The sequence below is a fragment of the Monodelphis domestica genome, chromosome 3 (assembly GCF_027887165.1).
Source record: "Monodelphis domestica isolate mMonDom1 chromosome 3, mMonDom1.pri, whole genome shotgun sequence".
NCBI classification, from domain to species: domain Eukaryota; kingdom Metazoa; phylum Chordata; class Mammalia; order Didelphimorphia; family Didelphidae; genus Monodelphis; species Monodelphis domestica.
In genome coordinates, this window is record NC_077229.1 from 208584383 (window position 1) to 208601011 (window position 16629).

General features: G+C 37.3%; 1 protein-coding gene across 1 annotated transcript in view; it reads right to left on the minus strand.

Annotated features, from left to right (window-relative positions):
- Positions 1-7754: 7754 nt before the first annotated feature.
- The window catches only part of LOC130458090 (T-box transcription factor TBX21-like), a 47146-nt gene continuing 38271 nt past the window's right edge, over positions 7755-16629 (minus strand). Inside the window, exon 2 of the mRNA XM_056821054.1 lies at positions 7755-7837. Coding sequence (XP_056677032.1) covers positions 7755-7837 — 83 coding nt within the window. The remainder of the gene's footprint in view (positions 7838-16629) is intronic.

The window sequence follows — 16629 nt, forward strand, 5'->3', positions numbered from 1 at the left end:
AAGAATGAAAAAATTGAGGAAAATATGAAGAAGAAAAAGAAATTGAAGGTATTAAAATCGGCTATGAGGAGACCAAGCTGTCACACTCTTTGCAGATGACATGATGGTTTACTTAAGGAATCCGAGAGAATCAACCAAAAAGTTACTCAAAATAATCAACAACTTTAGCAAAGTTGCAAGATACAAAATAAACCTGCACAACTCATCAGCATTTCTATATATCTCTAACCCATTTCAGCAGCAAGAATTAGAAAGAGAAATACCATTTAAAATCACCCTAGACAATATAAAATACTTAGGAATCTATCTGCTGAGACAAACACAGGAACTATATTACCAACTACAAAACACTTTCCACACAGTTAAAACTAGATCTAAACAATTGGAAAAACATTGATTGCTCATGGGTAGGAAGAGCTAACATAATAAAAATGACAATCTTACCCAAATTAATTTACTCATTTAGTGCAGTTACCCATTGAACTACCAAAAAGCTTCTTTACTGAATTAGAAAAAACCATAAATAAGTTCATTTGGAAGAACAAAAAATCAAGGATATCCAGAGAAATCATGAAAAAAATGCAAAGGAAGGAGGACTTGCAGTCCCCGATCTCAAACTATACTATAAAGCAGTGGTTATCAAAATAATTTGGTACTGGCTAAGAGACAGAAAGGAGGATCAGTGGAATAGACTTGGCGTAAATGATCTCAGCAAGACAGTTTATGACAAACCCAAAGACCTCAGCTTTTTGGACAAAAATCCATTATTTGATAAAAATGCTGGGAAAATTGGAAGACAGTGTGGGAGAGATTAGGTTTGGATCAACACCTCACACCCTACACCAAGATAAATTCAGAATGGGTGAATGACTTGAACATAAAGAAGGAAACCATAAGAAAATTAGGTGAACACAGAATAGTATACTTTTCAGATCTTTGGGAAGGGAAAGATTTTAAAACCAAGCAAGACTTAGAAAGTCACAAAATGTAAAATAAATAATTTTGACTACATCAAATTAAAAATTTTTTGTAAAGACAAAACCAATGTAAATAAAATCAGAAGGGAAGCAACAAAGTGGGAAACAATCTTCATAAAAACCTCTGGCAAAGGTTTAATTACTCAAATTTACAAAGAGCTAAATCAATTGTACAAAAAATCAAGCCATTCTCCAATTGATAAATGGGCAAGGGACATGAACAGGAATTTTTCAGATAAAGAAATCAAAACTATTAATAAGCACATGAAAAAATGTTCTACATCTCTTATAATCAGAGAGATGCAAATCAAAACAACTCTGAGGTATCATCTCACACCTATCAGATTGGCTAACATGACAGCTATGGAAAGTAATGAATGCTGGAGGGGATGTGGCAAAGTAGGGACACTAATTCATTGCTGGTGGAGTTGTGAATTGATCCAACCATTCTGGAGGGCAATTTGGAACTATGCCCAAAGGGCGATAAAAAACTGTCTGCCCTTTGATCCAGCCATAGCCCTACTGGGCTTGTACCCCAAAGAGATAATAAGGAAAAAGACTTGTACAAGAATATTCATAGCTGCACTCTTTGTGGTGGCCAAAAATTGGAAAATGAAGGGATGCCCTTCAATTGGAGAATGGCTGAACAAATTGTGGTATATGTTGGTGATGGAATACTATTGTGCTCAGAGGAATAATAAAGTGGAGGAATTCCATGGAGACTGGAACAACCTCCAGGAAGTGATGCAGAGTGAAAGGAGCAAAACCAGAAAAACATTGTACACAGAGACTGATACACTGTGGTACAATCGAAAGTAATGGACTTCTCCATTGGTGTCAATGCAATGTCCCTGAACAATCTGCAGGGATCTAAAATACACTATCCACAAGCAGAGGATAAACTGTGGGAGTAAAAACACTGATGAAAACAACTGCTTGGCTGCAGGGGTGGAGGGGATATTACTGAGGAGAGACTCTAAATGAACACTCTAATACAGACACCAACAACATGCAAATGGGTTTGAATCAAGAACACATGTGAAATTGAGCTTTGGCTATGGGAGAGGTGGTGGGAGGGCGGGGGAGGGAAGAAAAGAAAATGATCTTTGTTTCCAATGAATAATGTTTGGAAATGACCAAATAAAACAATGTTAAATAAAAAAAATAAAGTTAAAGAATTTCAGACTCCAGTGGTTTATAAAAATTTCTGTATTCTATTGCATTTTTTGTTATGGTTTAACTTTGTGATTTTAAGTTCATATATTACTGGATTCAATATTATTCTGCTTGAACTGAAGGTTGATTGACTTTATTTTGAATGTACTGAGTTTTGAAATTCTGTTGTTTTTCCCCTATAACTGTGTTGAAAAAATTTTAGTGATTAAGCCCATATATGAAAAAACAGCTTTTTTTCTATTTTGCCAAGGATAGATGGACTTCAGAACTGGTTATAATTTTATTAACAACCTTGGAAAAAATTAATGTGCTAAATACCTCAAATGATTTTATTTTAAGGGTTTTTTAAATATGATTTTTGGAACTTTTTAAAAACAATCTCTGGTTATTTTTGCCTGCCCCTACCACGAGGTAAGGCCTGAAATGCCTTAGAATATAGCCACTAGTCTTTAAAGTTCCTTAGGTGTGTTTATCCATTTAAATGTCTATTGTCCGAAGGCAGAGTAGTAAGAGCTAGGCAATGGGGGTTAAGGGGTCTGTCCAGGGCCCCATAGCTGGGAAATATCTGAGGCCAGATTTTTACCCAGGACAGAATGTCTTCAGGTCTGGCTCCCAGTTCGTTGAGCCACCAATTTGACTCCCCAAAGTTGAATCTTTGGGCTGAATCTTTCTTCTGGCATGCAGGTGAAATCAACGAAATTACCAGAACAGTCAAAAGGGATTCTTTTAAACAGCCCATTGCTATTAAGTTTCTGTTTGAAAAATCTGTTTCTTCTCCTATCCCTTTTCTCTCTCCCTGCTCTGATACCCCTGTGGCCAATACCCCCATCGATGTGGAGGCTTATCCTAAAGGAAAATTACCTGGTCTCCTTTACCTCTCTCCCCTCCACCCACGTGGCCAATACTGTTACCAGCTGGTAGCAATGAGTCCTCAGCAATCTACTCCAAGGATCTGGGTGATGAGGCGGCTGGTGTCATGCTCCTGGGTCTGGGGCTGGGGTGATGAGCCATTTGGGTCAGAGGCCAGATGGGCGAGAGACAGACCTCCGGGGTGGGTCGGGCTGGGAGCCGGAGCGCAGCTCGGGCACCAGGTGAGAGGCCAGGAGCAGAAGCAGGAGCCAGAGAGGGCCCCAGGCAGGAGCTGATCAAGATGGTTTTCTAAAGAGCATCTCGCAGAACCGAGGCTTTAAAAAAAATCATTATCTAGGCTAAAAAATTTGAGAAGTTCTCATCCAATCTAGTGGTCACCAAAACTGTAAAGATTAAAATTAGGGAATATGTCGGTAGACTGAGGCAGGTAGAAATTAGTTTCTCTCTGCAAGGAGTATTATATTTTTTAGAGGTTTATTAAGGATTAAGGATTAAGGAATATACAAGTAAGAAACATGTGCCTAGGCCAGAGGCCTAGACAAAATAACCTCACATCACTGAAGAGACGTGTCTGCTCCAAAACAGAAGTCCAAAAGAGAGAGCCCCCAAAAACCTTTGCCACCAGCTTAAATCCTTCCTTGATCTCGGCCTACCTCAGAATTCCCGTGAGATTGCAAAGCATTTTGGGGAAGTGGAGCAAAGGCTTGTGGGGATTGTAGTCCTGTAATCGAGTCTATTTTTTTACAATAGGATACTAGCAAAAGTCATAGTAGATCAACTAACCAGATGGCCAGAAGCATTTCCTAGGACCCGAGCCACAGCAGATTTTGTTGCAAAGATACTTTTAAAGGAAATTATTCCTCATTTTGGCCTGCCAGCACGTATTGACTTCGATAGAGGGAGTCGTTTTACCGATTCTGTCTTAAACCAAATATATTCTTGCTTGGGGATAACTCCCAAATTCCATGTTCCATATCACCCCCAGAGCTCAGGCCAAGTGGAGAGGATGAATAAAGAACTTAAGACTATGATTGGCAAATTATGCACTGAGACCCATTTAAAATGGCCTGAAATTCTCCCTCTGGTCCTATTTTCTCTTAGAAGCAGGCCTAGAGGAGACTTACATATTTCACCATTTGAGATGCTTTTTGGACATCCCGCCTATACAGGCTAAGCCTTTCTCCCTGGCTTATACATCACTATTAGGGGGAGATATTACTATTGCTTCCTATATACAGGAGTTACAGCACAAACTACGTGAACTTCATGAATCCGGAGCTGCAGTACAAGCTGGACCATTAGACTTTTCTCTGCATGATCTGAACCCAGGAGATAAAGTTTATATCAAGAATTTCAAGTGAACTGGAGCAACTCAACCTTCATGGGAAGGACCATTCCAAATATTATTAACTACTCCAACATCTATAAAGATTGGAGAAAGAGACTCTTGGATTCACTGCTCACATGTGAAGAAAGCATCTTCTGCTGAGACTGATTGACTCTATCCTATCATATGAATTGTGACTATATCTTATCATATGAATTGGAGATAATAATCCATAGACAAATGGATGCTGTTTTTTCAAGAACACATTGAATTACTGATTTTTTTCTTATTTTTCTTATTTCTTTTATTTTTCGATCAGAATATTTGATTTTTTCTCATTTTTTGTACTGAAGGTACACATAATTAATATTAATATTATTTTTATCCTGCAGTAATACAAGTTAATATATATACTCTTGCTATCATATCAATATATGCCTAAAAGCTTTAAACTATGGGAACCTGCCATTTATTGATAAAATATTATAGGACTGTGATTAATGTTTGTGTCTGATTCCAGGAAAAGGGATAAAAACAAGGAGCACAGACTAAACCTGAATAGTGCCAATAGAGCACACAAGAAATATTAAAGTGAGACTCAAGGTTGCGACGCTTAACTTATGTTTAAGTCGTAGGACTTCCTTGTATCTACACTCTTTATGATGTACTCAAACAAGTACAAAGCTTGACTATCATGCTGGCTCCCTATATCCCTGAGAATGACAAAAAAAATCAGACGAGGGAATGACATTTCCCCATCAGAATAGAATTCTAATTCTTTTCTTCTTATATTATGGCAACTTCCTGTAGTCTTGGCTACAAATGGCTAAGTGAAATATTACTGCATTCTGTCCTACATACTTGTGGGATAGAAATTACTTTAAACTGGACCTATACAAGGCGTATTTTGAATTTTTCTTATGTTTTTGATTATTTTTCTATTCTTTTGATAATTGGCACATACACCCCCATAACTGAACATTGCATTCTGAGCTAAACTTGATATTTTTTTAATACTTACTTCAGGGGGGATTGTATTTTAATTTAAATTGTAAGAGTTTTTGAATTTTTTTGTTTAAGATTGTATTTTTATAAAAATCCAAGAATTTTGAATTTTGTTTAAGATTGTACTTTTGTAAAAATTCAAGATTTGATTGTGTTCGAGAAAAGATCTTCAAGAAATAAGCTTGAAACTTTTATATCCAGAGAATGAACTGTTGCAGAAAGATGCCAAAAACCTACACTTCATCAAGAAGATCAAGAATGAACTTTGGATATGATTGATTGGACTGAACTTTTGATTGAACATTTATTGTAATTGTACACATTTATGCCAAAAGAGATGGCCCCTAATTTGGTACAGGTGGGGATAGGGGAGATAAGTGGGCACTGGGTCGTTAAAAGGAGGGTATGAGTGGTGGAATGTTAAGGGAGGGTAGAGAGGTAGATTGGGGGGAAAGGGGATGGGAGGAGTAGGGGATGAGTGAGGTCTTACTGGAAGAAGAGTTGAGGGGTTCAAGTCCTGGTTTGGGTCAGTTTGAGGTGAAAGCTTCTCATAGGCCAGGTGAGATAATAGAGTGTGTTTCTTGCTAGATTTCACTGAAGGAGTTAAGCTAGAATGATTTGCTTCCAAAAAAAAAAAAACGGTTTCCTCACTGGAGTGAATGGTCGATTTATCAACATGATATGCTCACAAGAACCAGTATTTATAATCTTTGGAATCTTTGTTTTTAATGGCTAACTTCAAGTATTTTAAGATCTTAAAGTCAAAAGAGCTATATTTTGGCCAGGTAAAAGATATGTCCATCCATGCCTTACAAAGCTTTCTAATTTATTTCTTTGTCATCCAGTTCTCTTTAGGTAAATTTGGATCATTCCAGCAATTTAAAAGTCTATACAGGGCTGAATCAGGAGGAATATTTCCTGATTTCTCTTGATTTGTTGCAGTATTTCCCATATTGTCTAATCTGTATGTCTTAATCTGCCTATTTAAGATAATCTGAGTGTTGCTAAATGGTCAGCTTAAACAATGAAAAGTTCCTAAAACATTAAAAAAAATAGAGGCACAAAGTTCTTCAATGGCATTGTGGAAAGCAATTAGAGGAGTTTTAAAACAAAAAGCTTATGTAAAGAAACAGTAATTGTTGCACAGCAATAGTACCAATAATGAATGTGTATTTAGTGTAATAATTATTGTTATTAATAATTAACAATAGGCATCTATTATAATTATTGATGGTGTTATTGATAATAATATGCATTTATTATAGTTGTTATTGTTATTACTGATCAATAACAATAAAAATAATAAACAAGTATCAATCAGCAATAATAATTATTAGTAATTAATAATAGGAGGTCATGACTAATAATAGTTATTGAAAATTAATAATTATTGTCATTGATAGTATTATGAGTACTATTGTGTTCTAAAATTATTCCTTAATATTGCATGTAATAAATTCAATTTAATGTTGGCTTTGTTCAATTTTAGAAATTTGGTTTTCAGTTAAATTCAATATTATTAATATTTAACTATTAATTATCCTTTTATTTAAATGGATTTAATTTAATATCATTATTTTAGATCACTAGTAGCAGTAGCAAAGGAATTCTTTTTATGTGTGTAGAGTGGAACACACTTGAGAGTAGGTGTTTATATAAAAGCAGTCAGATAAAGGAAGAAAAAGAAAAAAATTGTGGCTTTTGATATGCTAAAGGAAGCAAGCAGTCTACAAGGAAAGTTTGAGGGTGGGGAGAGGGAGAGAAAATTCAAGAGAACTTCCTTGTAAAAATGCAGTCTGAAGGAACATGTGTGTGTGTGTGTGGGGGGATAATTCCAAAAAGCCTTTCCTCTTAGCCTAGTTCTAAGGACTGTTTGAGGTGGGGAGGGAGAAGGGAAAGAAAAATGGAATTAAATCCTGTCTCCTCCCCCAGAGCACACAGCCACATATTTCTTTCAAAAGTTGGGGGATACTGGTAACTGCCAGGGATCCACTCAATCAGTGCCAGTTTTTTTTTTTTAACCCAGGAACTCCTCCCTATTGGTCTGACTATGGAGCATATGAGTTCCCTGTTCCAGCCCCTCATGGCCAGATTCAAAAGTTGTGGCAGAGTGGGGGTCTTACACAAATTTCTAGGGGGCAACCCTGTGTACTGTTCCCCCAGTCCGCAAGGGCCTTGCTGTGCTGAGTGCAGTGGGAGGGCTTTGGGTCAAAAGTCCCAGCAACCAGGTTGGAAAAGTCAGGCCTGGGTCCTGTCTGTGCAAAAACCATCCTTCCCCTTCTCTACTGCTCCAGGGAGCCCCTAACTCTAATCTACAGCCTAAAAGGACCCCCAGGATTAATTTAATGGGTGTCTTTGTGCTCAGCTAAGCAGCTAGCTGAGCAAAGTGGCAGTAGGAATCACCGGTTTTGCGTGCCCAAGTAAGTCAGGGGCTGGGCTGGGTTCCTGTGCTCCAGCCAGGACTCTACAGGCCCACCCTCGCCTAAGGTAAATGAATGGGTGTGGGGAAACACATGGGAAGAAGTTTTCTCACCAATAGATCTGGGGAGGCAGAGAAGTTAGAAGACTCTGCTTTTATTTCTCAGTCAAGGTGTGTTTCATATATGCAAGCAGGCAAGCAAACTGAAGTCGTTTCTATTCACCTATGCTTACCTAAGCACTCACTCAAAACTTCTCAGAAGAAAATTAAAAGTTCGTTTAAAACCAAAGTGTTTGCCATCTGTAAGAATTGAATTAATATTTCTACCCAGATATATATTTTATAAAAGTTTATTAGAAAGGGTAGACAATCATAGTTTTAAATCTCATCATTCCTCTAAGTAACCTGACCATGAATTGACTGGCCTACCAATTCCTTCCTCCTTCCCTCTTACCTGCCTACTCTGTTCCTGCTTCTTCCAAGACTCAAGCCCAAAGTCTTGACTTTTATTGACGTACAACATGTACAGGGACGCAAAACCTGACATAACTGTGTTATTTGAGGAATGTTGACAGACAGGTCAAACTACTCAGGAGGGGGAGGGAATGAACTTCCTTGACACACATCTTAGATAAACCACTGTCTATCACATCTAATAATCGTGGTTGGGCTTTGGAGACAAACACAGTCATACTTGCTCCCATCTAAATAGTCAAACAAAAGTCTTCTACTTTTCAGTGGGCCCAGAGGACCAGAAGGCTCTGAATGCAATCAAGCTGGCAGGTCATCATTGCCCTTACTGCCACTGGTTGATGACTACCAGGTGGAAGCCTCAACCACATCCACTCATGCCTCCTGAAGTCTATGGAATCACAATAGTGGCGAGAGATGGGGTTCTGGAGTGCCGAGAGCTCAGAGCCTGCCTTGCTTATGGCTTCAGGGGTTCTCAGCCAGGTGTGATGGCAAAGGCAGAAATGAGTGACAGAAGACAGTTCTGTATCTGTCAGCCTGTGGCCAAGGTTTGCATGGAACTGCTTCCATCAGGCTTCCATCCATTGATTTCTTTTTATACCCCAAGGATTACATACTTTTTGGCACACAGCTACATTATTCAACATACATGCTCAAATGCAGATAATTGGATGTGATAAGTTAACCTTTAACAAATCATCTGATTAGCATTCTATGAAGATAATCGACAAACATTGTGGCCAAGTTGATGGATCAAAGGGGTAATAGAAACGCAATTCAGTTTTAATATTAACTAATCATTTTTCAGAATTTCATTGGGAGTACCCAAGATGAATTTCAGTTAGTAAATTGAGTCACTGAGGTATGATGTACTAAAGCATAGTATACAAGCCTCTCCCTATGATGATTTATGTACTGGCTTAAGGAGAATTTGTTTCTGTGCATGGGAGTAGGGGATTTTCTCAGCACAGCTTTGTTAAGAGTTATATGCATAAGCAGAAGTTAACTCATGATAGTGTTTTGGGTTTGGTTTTGTGAGTATGATCTTTTGGTGGTATTCTGGGGAAATAATGTGCAAATATTTGCTCTTATGTTATTTTTCCTAAAGCTGGGGAGCGAAAAATAATCATAGTGATTCTAGTAATAAGGTATGTTAGTGAGATAAGTCACACAGAGGGGCTGAGTGGGTATCTCCATCCTGCCAAGGGGTCATTTTGTGACCTCCAGACTTCCACGTGTGACAGTGTCAAGACATCGTGACTTGATAACCCCCAGCACTGAAGTAAGAAGCTCTCAGATATTGTTGCTAGGTATTCACCCCTGGAGAGGTAAGTGCTGCCTGCATACTGGGCTTTAATGACCAGCGCATCCTTAACAAGCACAGGTTTTATTACTCTAAGGGCTGAATTTCCCATACTGCCCTGGGTTAGGGAAAACACCCCCCAGAAAACTGTGGTCAGCTGGTGATATGTTATATGATGTAGTTATAATGGAAATGGTATTTCTAGGCCCTCAGGAAGTAAGCAATTTCCATGAGTAGGTGGCTCAATCCCCATTAGGGCCTCTTGTTCCAGGAGCTATGCCTCCCTCACTGCCTGACCCATTCACTGAGTGGAGCCCACAATGGAATCAATTGGTAAACACCCACAGGGATGAGGTTCATTTCACAGATGCCAATGTCTCTAGTTCTAGATTCTCCACTGAGTTGCTGTAGCCTTCCTTTGTACAACCTACATCCATTGGGGCAGAGCTGAAGGCCATACACCCAACTATGAGAGACTTTCTAAAGCTGTGGTGGGGTTTTCTCTAGACCCATACTCACTCCTGGACAGTTGTCAATGGACTTGCAGTATGTGTAGTCTGGCAAATAGACCAGGATGACTGGTAGATCCAAGGCTATCCAGGATGAGGTGCTGAACCTTTGGGGAGGACATTACAACTTATACACAAACCCACCCAATCTGGGTCAGTCATGTCTCTGTGCCTATAGGAAGGAATCCACTGGAAACAGAACTCAACCCTGTAGTTGACAAGTTCACACAACCAACATCCCTGACTGCCCCCTTTGTTGTACAGGAAATATCCCATGTGGAAACTGGATTTATGAAATGGGCACATGGATGCTCTGGACATTTAGAAGCTGCAAGTCTTACATTCTGGTTGAGGAGGCTGAGTGTGAGAGCCTACAGAACATTCATGGGCCATATTAGCAGGGAATCAGAGCTATGTAATACCTTCTGCCTATATAAGTAGAAATTTTGTATCCTTTGGACTTCATCTCCCAGAATTCTCTCCTTGTCCCAAGATTCTTTCCCCCTTTCTGTTTACGTGAGTCTTCTACATTTGTATATAATTTTTCATGGCTCCTCCCTCACGCTCCCTTTGTCACATGTGAGGCTGGTGAGATCTCCCTGTTTCTATAGCATTTTAGTTTCCTTTTTCTTCAAGTTAAATATTAATAAATATTACTAAATATAATACTTGGAGTATTGAATATTAATTTTTAATTTATATGCCCCAGGAAACAGGGACTCAAGGGCAGCATTGGTAAGGGACAAGCACCTTTGCAGATTTGGCAAATGGGCTTTTTGGAACCTTTGTTTTGGGGGGCTAGAACTATTAAATATGCCCTCTGGACTTTTTCTGTGTCACTTGTGTAGGGGTCCCTCATCCCATAATGTCACCACTTCACTATCAAAGGAAGTCTTTAAACCTTTTACTCCTCTCACAGTCATCCATAGTAACTGAGGCATATTTTATAGCCTACACCAATGATGGTGAACCTTTAAGAGCCAGAGAGCGGGGCCTCCCCACTCCCCACCCACCCCAGTGCCATGCCCCTCCCCCACCTTACCCCAGACAAAGGAGGGAGAACTGATATCACTTTACCCATGTTCCATTTCAGTCTGCATGGCTTTACCCATGGTTCACTCTGTTTGCCAATGGGGGTGGGGGAAGCAAACCAGTGTAAACGGTTGTTAATAAAATGTTAAATACCCTGGGGCAACTTTAGGTCAAGTTTTGCTCTTTTCTGCTCAGACTCTAAGGAAGGCAGTGAGCATGGAAATTAAGCATTGTTTGAGCCTTGTCCTGTGTGACTGGAAAACCAAACTATCTGTACTTGCTGTCCAGAGGCCCCCAACCAAGGACTTGGGTTATGTATAGTAACCGATGTGAATTTTCTCATAATACTGAATCTTAACAACTCATGTGTCTTATCTGAAAAGCAGCCCCATTCTAATTAACAGGTTATTGTTTCTATGTACTTTTGATTATGTATTTATGTATTATGTATTGATTATGAATTATATGGACATTTCAGCCTACATCACTACCAGTCAAAGGAGGCTTTTTGACTATGGCTCTAGAAACTGAGCATGGAAAAGCTGAATTCTTTGATTGTGGCAGCCCATAAAGCACAGATAAATATAAAATGGTCCTCTGTATTGTGCTTCTGCAGTCATAGTGGAAGAGCAGTAAACCAAGGTCTAGAAGCTGCTATAGACATGGCTTAAAAGAAGATGGATCTATCTTATGGGGAGTTGAAACCACATCATTCCATTTTAAACTTTATAATTTAGGTGAGAACATGTTTCAGGCAATCAGTCCTCATAGGCTTTTGAATAGGAATGCACAAGAACCATGGTGGAAGGCCAATGACACTTGATCCTTGTTCAGGAATTGTCTATAAATTATCAAGTAAGTTTAGAAGGAATTAAATTCCAAAAATTAGTGTGTGACTTTCTAGGGCATCACTGAGGCATCACTTTGTCTCCAGGGGAGTGAATATCTAGGAGCTTTCTGTCATTCTGTCATTCCTTATCAGCAAAAGGTTTAATAACTTTGCTAAGCTGCATTAAATAATGTCTTTGTCTTACTGAGAGAGTGTCTTGGATCTTATCTAAGTGTGTAGTTTATTTGCTATTCATGAGCTCTAGAAATAATTTGCCTTTGAGGGAAGTTTGAAATTGTTCATTTGATAAAATTTCCTAAGTACCACAAAAGAAGTCTGTAAATTTCACATTGTTCTTAGGTAAACTCTATTCAAAAGGATTAGCCTTTCTTAAGGAAAAATTCAATTAGGAACTTAGATTTTGATAATGTAAAAATTATACTCAGTTTTTGGAAACAACAGGTGATATATTTTTTTTAATTTAGCCTTCAAATTATTTTTTAAAAAGGATAAGCTAGCTTTCTGATGTAGTATTGTTGCAAAGCAATATATAAACTTCTATGCTGGAGGGGATGTGGCAAAGTGGGGACACTAATTCATTGCTGGTGGAGTTGTGAATTGATCCAACCATTCTGGAGGGCAATTTGGAACTATGCCCAAAGGGCGACAAAAGAATATCTACTCTTTGACCCAGCCATAGCACTGCTGGGTCTGTACCCCAAAGAGATAATGGACAAAAAGACTTGTACAAAAATATTCATAGCTGCGCTCTTTGTGGTGGCCCAAAACTGGAAAACGAGGGGATGCCCATTAATTGGGGAATGGCTGAACAAACTGTGGTATATGTTGGTGATGGAGTACTATTGTGCTAAAAGGAATAATAAAGTGGAGAAGTTCCATGGAGACTGGAACAACCTCCAGGAAGTGATGCAGAGCGAGAGGAGCAGAACCAGGAGAACATTGTACACAGAGACTAATACACTGTGGTATAATCGAACGTAATGGACTTCTCCATTAGTGGCGGTGTAATGTCCCTGAACAACTTGCAGGGATCCAGGAGAAAAAAACACCATTCATAAGCAAAGGATAAACTATGGGAGTGGAAACACCGAGGAAAAGCAACTGCCTGAATACAGAGGTTGAGGGGACATGACAGAGGACAGACTCTAAATGAACACTCTAGTGCAAATACTATCAACAAAGCAATGGGTTCAAATCAAGAAAACATCTAATGCCCAGTGGACTTACGCGTCGGCTATGGGGGGTGGGGGGGAGGAAAAGAAAATGATCTTTAACGAATAATGCTTGGAAATGATCAAATAAAATATATTTTTAAAAAAAATATATAAACTTCTAAATAATTGTCTTAAAGAGCAGGGAGGAAGCCATACAGAAATATAAACTACTGAGCTGAGAGGATTACAAGGATTTTTGAGAGAAGACAAAATTGATTAGGATCAGTGTTTGTTTTTCTTCAAAGGGAACTGCTTTTGTTAAAAATTTGCTACTTTTATTCTGTACATCCATACTTTTATCTACTACATTTCCTACTACACTTCCTCTTTTTCCTAGAAAAACTCTGAGAAAGTAATGTAAGTGGCAGTGATAGCTTAACAAATGAAAAGGAATTTCTAATTTACACTATTTTTTGTGATTGGTACCAGGATGATTTATTGTATATATCTGCCTTATTTATTAGTCCTAACATCTGTCTTGGTTTGATCAGCCAAGACAGAAGTGTCAATATAATAAAAATGGAAATAATAATATTTTCCTCTTTCCTCTTTTCAATGTTGGCCACATTGAAAGAGACTAGAAACAAAAGATAAGCATAAACTTAATTGAGAAACTAATCATATGGTAAAGAGAGAAATATTTAATTTCTCAATTGGATTTTCTCAGTTGTGTCTATTTCAAAATTAGATTGAATGTATATATATTTTGAAAATAACATTAATTCTTAATTGTGCTAAGTTTAGAAAACTTTCTGACAAGGAAATAATAATTTGGGATTTGCAAATTGTCTTTCTATCAGATTTTATAGGATTACAGATGTCATGTATATTATGGTTAATTGTATAAGTTTCAATAATCTCATGCTCTATAATGATCTTATATTTGGTAAATATCAAGTATGTAATTATACTTGTAATTTATTCTTTTAAGGGTTTTTACTTCTAAATTTTGTTGTAAAATTATTCTAATTCACATCAAAAGAGATTAATTAGATGTTATTTAACCCACTTTATTTGATATTGACCTCAAAGACAAAAGAGTATTGTTTCCTAACCTACCCTTATAAAAGAAAACAATTGTGATGATTTAAACTATTTATTTTATATGTTTAAACAATGTATGATGCCAGAGAATTATGAAAGATTAAGTGAAATGCAAATTATATCAACATGGTATTAACTACAATAATTAAGAGACTATGATATTATGAAATATTTCACTGATGGTTCGATGTGACTGTTTTCAATCTAATTTGTAGTCATTCCATATCCTAAACAACCAAGTGAATTGGTAATTAAACTGTCTGTTAATGCTTATCATATATAAACATATATAAGACTAAGTTCCTGAAATATCTCATTCTTTCAATATGTAACTAATGTCTATGTGAAATCTCATCATTTGAATGTGGTTAACAACCAAAGATGTTTTACTATAGACAATCCATTTGGTACACAGTATTCTCTGTATACAATTGGGGATTATTTAGTTAAGTGCATCACACCCAAGTTTTTGTCTTAATTGGAGTACAATTAATATCTTATGAACTAATCATTTGTGTAAGCATTGAACTGGGAGATAGGGAAATTTACTTGCAAAAAGGCATAGGTGCCTATGCTTTTATCTATATGGTTATATACCTAAAAGCGTCTGATCCTCCATAGGGAATTGAAATGAAAATTTTTGAGAAAGTAATAAGTTAGATAATCCTGTATATCAAATGTAAGTGATTCTAATGGGACAAGGTAAGACTCAAAGTGTCTGAATTTAAGTGCACTGTGAGTTCTGGCAGTTTAATAATATTTGAAAAGCAGTTCTGATTTATATTGAGATCTACTTTGTAAAAGATTTTAGTAGGGATATCTAAAGAATTTCTGCAAGCTATATGGTACCAAAGAAGCAAATTTACAAAGGAAGCGATCTATCCCTGGCTGTCAGAGAAAAAATGGTTTTGAAGCTCAAACAACTTTATAGGACACCTATCCCAGAGATCAGAGGTGAGTTTGTTGACATTGCAGGTGGATGCAAAATCCAAAGAAACCTAATGTTGGTTAATGTGTTCATTGCTACTATATAATCTTTGCTTTCTTTATTACTATGTCTATATGCTAAGTTCTTCTGTTTAAAGGTTGAGAGGATAAAAAGGGAACTTAAGACCATGATAACGGCACTTTAAGCCAAAAAACACCTCAAATGGCCTGTTACCTCTATACCTTACCTCTGTGGTAGAGGAAAAAGAGGGAACTTATATAATGAAATTTTCTTTCTAGTTGTTCTTTTTGTGATGACTTTAAAATATTTTCTTTAATTTGAATCTTTTCTAATTTTCTCATGCTTTTGTCTTGCTGACAACTACCTTCAGTTTGATTCTTTCCTAATATCTCCTACTTCCTCCTTTTGTGATTCCTAATAAAAAGAGCCATCACTCAGCAATCCTTATTTAAATTTAATATATGTTTATTATAACCTGAATGATCTTTACAATTTGAAACTTTATAATTTTGAATTGAGATTTTTGTCAAATCTACAAATTAATATTTTTCTTTCTCCCTTATTGGGTTAAAGAAACCCCAATTTATGAAACATGTGAGTAGTTTCTTCACTGGAAAAAAGTATTTAACTCATATTTTCTCTTTTATTACTTTACCCAACATAAAAAGATGCTGATCTAATAACTTTAGACATTTTAAATCTTTGCTCTCTACACTTGATGCCCCCCCCCCCCCGCCCATTGCTGCAAATAATTTCATTAAAGGACATATGCAGAAGAATGGTGGGTCCTGAAACTCTATATCCTACTACTCTGGCTGCCACCACCAATAGCACCCTTCCTTTCCCAACTCTGTCTCAGTTGCTGTTGGTATCTCACACTTCTGTCTTGGCTGATCAAACCAAGACAGATGTTAGGACTAATAAATAAGGCAGATGCATACAATAATATCATTCTAACTCCAATACCTACCTTTTATCTACTGTGTCACCTAGTTGCCCACGCTGTGAAAACAAGAGCAAAGAATAAAATGATCCTTACTTACAAAGAACTTATATTGCAATGGAGGAGACACTAAACACATATGTTGGAATATGGATACCCTAGATGTGAACCATTTGATTCTAATCCACATAATGATTTTAGACATTAGGATTCTGTTTCCAGAAAGTATGGGTTCTATCAAAAGTTTGTTCTCCTAGACAATGTAAGATCAAGTATCAGCCTGAAACTAATTGTCAAGTGGAATTCTCTTTCTTGGGTCCATCCTGATCAAGCTGCCAGAAGACTACAGTTCTCTATATCTTGAGCATCATACAAAGGCAGCCAACCTATTAGATCAAGCCATTAATCTAAATATAACTTTAATCAAAAAAGAATTACATTTTTACTTCAAAATACTGTAACCTAGCATTGTGGTATATACCATTTTGTTTATATTCTGCATCTCAGTAAGGAAATGTCCCTTCTTAATTATGTGCACTT